General features: G+C 47.9%; 1 protein-coding gene across 1 annotated transcript; it reads right to left on the reverse strand.

Moving 5' to 3' along the window:
- Positions 1–3,128: 3,128 nt before the first annotated feature.
- Positions 3,129–5,853, reverse strand: LOC119331222 (transcription factor SPEECHLESS-like). The gene is made up of 3 exons (XM_037604398.1): positions 5,349–5,853; positions 4,162–4,797; positions 3,129–3,476 (listed from the first exon to the last, which is right to left on the reverse strand). Exons 1-3 carry the CDS (start codon positions 5,739–5,741, stop codon positions 3,411–3,413), a joined length of 1,095 nt encoding a protein of 364 aa, XP_037460295.1. The 5' UTR covers positions 5,742–5,853; the 3' UTR covers positions 3,129–3,410.
- Positions 5,854–6,998: the final 1,145 nt, after the last annotated feature.

Raw genomic sequence — 6,998 nt, forward strand, 5'->3', positions numbered from 1 at the left:
TTCAGTACATTTTGTCCTGTAACGCTTGTACTTCCAGGAATTGTAGTTGATTATGTAGCATCAATCTGCACCTTATCTTCATTATCCTCTATCCCTTCCAGTATTATCATATCTATAATTACTCTCTACAAAATGTAGAGTACAGGCAATGCTTATGAAGAAGATTCTGTGCTGAAATTTTTGAGTTATCCTTCCCTTGACATGGAGAAGGGCATTACAAAGCCGGTGTTAACTGTTAATGTAAGTCAGTCCTTCTAAAGCCTTTATCCTCAACTGCTGTTTAATTTGCCCATACTCCCTATCGTTTACTGCTGTTTAGTTTGTTGTTTATATCAAAATGCATGTTCGCAAGAACCGTAAGTTCCAGGTTTCACTTGTAGAACCAAATTCCTTATTCATACCATGCACATTACTCAATACTCCCTATATGTATGCTTGTTTTCGTGGATCTATAATCCAGTGTGTGGTGAAGCAGCCCACATTTGCACCTTGTCATCTCCTGTTTTATCTTACTGATGTGGCTGATGATATGAACAACATGCCATGCACATTAACCAAAATAGATACAATGATTGTCTTTGCCCTTCAGCCATGCTTGTTATGTTTAGAGTCATGGTAATCCAGCAGTGTGGGGAAGCTCCCCGCATTATGAACAATGCCAAATTATGCTATTGATATTTTGAACTTACTCTTTATTTTTTAATTTCAAATTAGATGGAATTGACAACACAATTATCATCTTTGTTTATACACGTGCAAAACATGTCATCTCTCTACTTGTTTCAGGGTGATCTGCCTGATGGCATGAACAAGTCTGCTGAAGGCTGTGAGACAAACCCAACATATATTGCAGCAAAGAAGGCAGAACATCTTGAAGATAGCGAAACAACCCCAAAGTCTTGTCTTGATGCAGTGTTCAAGTTACTTGAGACTAGCAGTCAGACAAGCTCACAGAATTCGCTGTCTGAATCAGTTTGACTTCTTCAGTCCCAAGTTCTAGCAGAAATACATTCTGCAACTCAACTTCGACTTGAAGTCCTATCTCTAAGAAAGATAGCAGAGAACACCAATGAGAACCTCATTGCTAAACAGCTACACCTGGAAGCTATGACCGACATTCTAGGCCGGTCTCACAGCCTTGCTCAGTATCTTGCGCAGCAGTTTCCGCGCAAGCCTAACCTTTCTTGAACTGTCTTAGAAGTGGTCTTGGTTTAGTATTATTTTGTTACGCAACAATGATGCCCAGTTTTTGTAATCTGCTTCTTCGTTGCGCTTTATGATCACTGGTGGCGAACCTCGATGCCCAATGGATGTAATATACCATAAATCATTTATTGTATAGCGTAGGTTTATTCTAAGTTATTATGTCGTAATTTCTTTATTGTATAGAGTAGGTTTGTTCTTAATTCCTACTAGTTATTGCCATCATTCGCTATCTGAAAAAAAATTGATGTAGTCGACCGGGCCGAAACATTCGCTTCTAACGGGCCTGGTTTTTAGCGGGCCACAATTGGGTTGGCCTGCATCTTTCTTGGGCCCGAATGGCCATTGCGGCCTTCACACTTTGCACCAGGCCCACAACTTACTCCGACCTATATTCGGCCCAAATTTTAGTTGGGCATTTTGTGGACCCAACAGTTAGTTTGGCCCATGTAGCATTGGGCCATTAACAGGTTGAATATTCTACTGGCCTGTTACGGCCCAGAAGAAAGCATGGGCCTTTAGTAGGCCGAAATGCATGTTGGGCCTCAATTTTCACTAGTCGTCGACGGGCCTTCAGCAAGCTGAAATGTAGACCGGGCATTTTTCGGCCCAGTTATATGACGGGCCATTACTAGGCCGAAACATATCTCGGGCCTTAGTTGGCCCACTGATATCATGGGCCTTTCATAAGCCGAAAGCTTAGTACAGACATCAACGGGCCGAATTATACGACGAGCCTTTAACAGGCCCAAAGTCATGTTGGGTTGAACTGTTGCCACTTTTATCACGGGTCGTTAGTGGGCCAGATGTCGCGTCAGACCATATATGGCCCATGGGCAGCACGGGTCATTCCCAGGCCAAAAGACACACCGGGCTGAAATGGGCCCGTGTCTACATCGGGCCTCTAACAGGCCGAAAGTCACTAGGCTGTAATTGGGCCCAAATATTCGGCGAATAATTAACGGGCAGATCTGGCTTCGGGCCGTAAATGGACCTTTATTAAACATGCCGTTATTGGGCTGGCCCAATAGTACCTGAGTAAGTACTACGAGCCTTTGACTGGGCCGACCTTTTTAACCTATATGGGCCTCTGTTGGGCCGTGTCACGTGTCTACGTATCATAGGCGCCTCCTGTCCAATGAATGGATGACATATGTCCCAACGGTGAGCCAACCCGTGTTTCCTCCGGCCAATGAAAATTTTACACGTGAAAAATCCTCATTAGTCTGGGCTGTTAGCGGGTTATCGGATCCAAAACCGAACCCGATAGCTTAACAGCGACCCGTTACGGTGGATGCCACGTGTCAGTCACCCTTGACGAAAGCACTTCCATGACACGGCATTTATCGTCATGGAAGTGGACACTTCCGTGATGATAATTTTCGTAATGTCATGGAACACTTCTACAACAGCACAGTTATGACTATCTTGATTCTGTCATAAAATTGTCATGGATGTATACATGCATGTGTCTTGTTATGCTTTCAGTATATAAACAGATAGATACATGCATGTGTCTAGTTATGCTTTCAGTAGGATGCATTCAAAGTCCATTCAAACAAGGGTCGATCTATTCTACAACCCATCCATTATGATTTACAACAACGGTCCGAATACACCCTAACTCCATGATTTTTGTCATGTTTGGCAGGAAATTAGTCAGTCTGTACGGATGCATAAGCTAGGAAATGGAGATTTCATTTTCTAAGAAAGAGCACCCAGTCTCTGCAGCAACCATGACTAGTTCACCATATGGCAAAAGAAGAGGCAAACAATTGAGTTTCATGCACCAAAATTCACTTCAATTAGATGTTACCTGCAAGCTGAATGAGGTGTCGGACCTACTCGTTCATACAAGGCAAAATTCAAGCTAGCATAGCAAGCATTCCAAACGAATCCACTGGGCCGGTACGAGTTGATGAGTTGTGAAAATGAATGCACGTACCATTCAACGACTGCAGTTACATACGTACGCAGGTAGCACAAAAAACGATCGATCTAGCTAGTTAGCTATAGCTAGAGCACCACCTGTACTACGACCATTCAAGTGCCCGGCTCCTCAGCTCATCCTCAGTTTCGATCTTACTAGACACACACACATGCACAAACCTATGCATGCGTAACAATACATGCATCTTCACTGTTCAATTCGACGAGTTTCAGCCCTCTTAGGAACACAAGAAAGAGTTCAACTCGAAGCGGGACCTTTACGAGAACGTTTGCTGAATCTCTTGCACCAGCTCCTCCGCGCTGAGTGAGCACTCGATTCCAATCTGTGAGAGGGTATACATGTACAATATTAGGAATTGTTACAAGTTTGCTAAACAAAAGTGTAATCCGCACGAGCAATGCATTTTAAACGCATGATGAAACAGCTAGCTGTTGTGGAATCGAGGGTGTATATATTGCTTCCAATATTGTAAATTAAGTAACTAAAAACAAGGGTCCGAGTTCCTAGCAAGTGTGTGTTTCACAGATTCTAGACAGTTGTCCAAATATTTGACCATTTTGTCTTGAAACATGCTGCTCACATTTTTCATCAGTTTTTTTATGGAACATTTTTCATCAGTTTAGTCCTTTGAGTTAACTAGCTACATGCAACTCGGCAGTGCATACGTACCAACGTAGTACCAGACTATTCACAGGACTGTTACGTAGGTCGTGATCCCTATTTTGAAGCTTGGTCCGGGTCCAAGCTGCCATCCAACACACGTTGATGCCCAGTGCAGCTTCAGCGTGATTGGCCAGTATATGCACATGCACTTAACACGGGAACCTCACATGAAACGAAATGCAGGTCCTCTTCGGCTTTAATTAGTATACGTCCATGCAGTGTTTGGTCCCATGCATGCATGCCTTTACTACGTTCATGCTAGAGAGCGAGGGGAAGTAAGGACAACTGCTAGCGCGCGGTTAGCTACAGCTTAGCTAGCGATACTAGGTATGGTACGTACACACCTTGACGGTGAAGGCGTTGACGTCGGTGTCGTCGATGGTGCTTATCTTGGCGTGGAGGATCTCCAGCGCCGGCGCCCGTGACTCGAGCGCGGCGATGATCTTCACCGCCTGCCCCGGCGCGCGGTGCGACACCGTCTTCAGCACCAGGTTCGCGCCGGCGAACTCCACCCTCACGTCGGGGAGTGGGTCGGTCGGGGGCAGCTGTAGCGCCTGCCTGTTGGCGTACACCGACAGCTCGGCGGCGATGGCGTCGAGCGAGGGGAGGTAGGAGGAGGCCGCATCGTAGCCTGTAGGCGTCATCGCCGGGGACACGTAGGTGGAGCCGGAGATCGGCGGCGGCAGGGGCCGGAGCTTGTAGGGACTGCCTGGCGTCGGCGGCGTCCTGGCAGGGCTGATCGGGACGGCGAGGAGCGGGCTGAGCGGCGGAGTGGACCTGAGCAGTGGGCTGAGCGGCGGCGTGGATTTATGGAGCGGGCTGAGCGGGAGGCGTGGGCTGTAGGACGACGGCGGCGGCCGCGGGCTGAGGACGTGCTCGGTGTAGGCCTTGCGCTGCTTCTTGGCCTCCAGCGACTGCTTCACTTGCTGCAGCTCCTTGATGTAGTCCACCACTCCTCCGATGATGGATGCTTGGTCACCCTGATCCAAAAAAGGCCTAGCATATGTCAGTGCCATCCACATGCATAGGTCTAACGACTGATGAATAAAGCATCCTCCCGCAGCTAGCAATTTAAGCTCAGGGTTTCCAAGAAAGAAAGTAGATATGCTACTCATCGGTTAGCTAGTGGCCGGGCCATTCTTCTCTCTCTCTCTCTAAAAAGAAAAGCTAGGCTGGGCCATGGCCTTGCACAGTTGCATTCAGTAGTCAGCATGCATGCACTGATGCACTTGGCAGGCAGGCAGTGGTGTCGCTGTAGACATGTGGTACACCAGTAGTACCTACTTTACGTAGGACTGGATCCCAATTCCCAACGAGGAAGATCCATGGAGGTTGATGTCACTGTCAATAAGTGATAATCTAGCAGAGTATCGGTAGTACAGAACGTGGACTAACGAATCATCCTCTAGTTCGTTAGTTAACACAAAAAGAACCAACATCTAAACAAGTAAACATCGGCTAGTTCCAGTTTACGTATGGAAAGCTGTGCATGATGCACGCAGCGAGCACATAGAAAGTAAGAGGATCTTACACGCTTGACATAGAAGCATGGCATGAGCGACCGCAGAACGGTCAGGTGCTCGTTCATCTGCTTCCGGCGGTTGCGCTCCACCGTGATGTGGGCCGTCTTCGGCGCCGCGCCGCCTCCCTCCTCCGGCGAGCACTTCTGCCTCTTCTGCGCCTGCGCTATGCCGTCACATTCGTCCTGCCGCGCTCGCCGCTTGCTGCCTTTGTTCCCCGGCGCAGAACCGCCCAGCAGCCCACCACGGCTGCTGGCGCCGGCCGTGGGGCTCAACACTGCAGCGGCGCCGTTGACGCAGTCCTCCCAAGTCTCGAGGATGCTGAATAGGTCTTCAGCGTCGGTGGGGAGCTGGAACTCGCCGTCGACGTCGACGAGGAGCTGATCGCACAGCGCATCTCCCATGACTCGCACGAGCTTGTGTTTGGTCGCTGCTGGCTGAGTGGTGCAAGGGAGAATGTTGTGTGCAAGTGGAAGATCTTGGCTAGATAGCTTGGCTTCTTTTAAGCATAGAGATATCGGCCGTTTGCTTGGGTGATGGTCATGAGAAGAGTCGGGATGACATAAATACCGGAGGAGCTGTACGGCAGTAAGAGATGCCCCCACCAACAACACTTCGGCCATACCTGATAGGGCAACTCGAGGCGTATACCGGCCTGTTGGCGACCTTAATGAACTAATCAGCTATGACGCTGAAATATTAATGTAGCTCTTGTATGTTCAAAAACACATAACTGTGTTGATTGGTCAAATGAAAAATTAAAATATTACATTTTTGTAAATGAATGTTGAGATTACAACTTACCTCTTTCATAGTAATATTGTCCTTTTAACATGACTGAGTTAGTAAACGCCTAGGGCTCTGTTGGTTCACCGGAATAGAAAAAGGACAGTGATAACTTCCGACTGATCGTCCCTCAGTAACAGATCCGAACAATCCCATCCCGCCTCCCTCACAGGATGATTCAGGGGCTGTTCGGTTCTGGGCCTAGGAATGTCACATTTTACCATATAATATTGTCAAACTTGTCTAAGGTTAGTTCTTTAAAATGAAAGCCACAAGTTGGCAAGCCTAAGGGAATCTTGTTAGCAATTAAGCTTCATGTTAGGTGATGTGCTGTGTTAGGAATTGTTTGAGTCGGTTCAGTATACGTACGAGGTTAGGTCGTATTAGGAAAGGTTTGTAAACCGGCGTTGTACCGGGTCGCGTCGTGTTGGGCCTGTGCCGTGTTGGACGTGATTTGTATCCCTATATAATGCAATGAAAAGGACCACGAAAAGCAGCTCGTATTGCTGCACCAAATTATCTTCTTTCTTGTTCGTAAGTTTAGGGTTTGCTTAGCTCGAGATTGAGTTCTGCAGATCCGATTTTTGCCCTGCGATCCATCAATTGGTATTCAGAGCCTGGCTGCGTGCTAACCTAGTAACGGGAAGGCATGAGCGAAGACGACAAGAAGAAGGGGACGGAGGCGTCGGGCGCTGCGGCGCCAGCTCCGGCGGCGGCGGCGGCACCACCGACGCAATTCCCGCGGTTCAACCGCGAGAACTTTGGTGTTTGGGCAGCAACTATGCAGTGCGCCATGGAGTCACACATGCTTTGGCACATCGTCGACCCCGGCGGTGACGAGTTCAAGAAGGATGGAGCGCAGCGCTGGCGAGATC

This window comes from Triticum dicoccoides, chromosome 7A (assembly GCF_002162155.2).
Source record: "Triticum dicoccoides isolate Atlit2015 ecotype Zavitan chromosome 7A, WEW_v2.0, whole genome shotgun sequence".
Taxonomy (NCBI): domain Eukaryota; kingdom Viridiplantae; phylum Streptophyta; class Magnoliopsida; order Poales; family Poaceae; genus Triticum; species Triticum dicoccoides.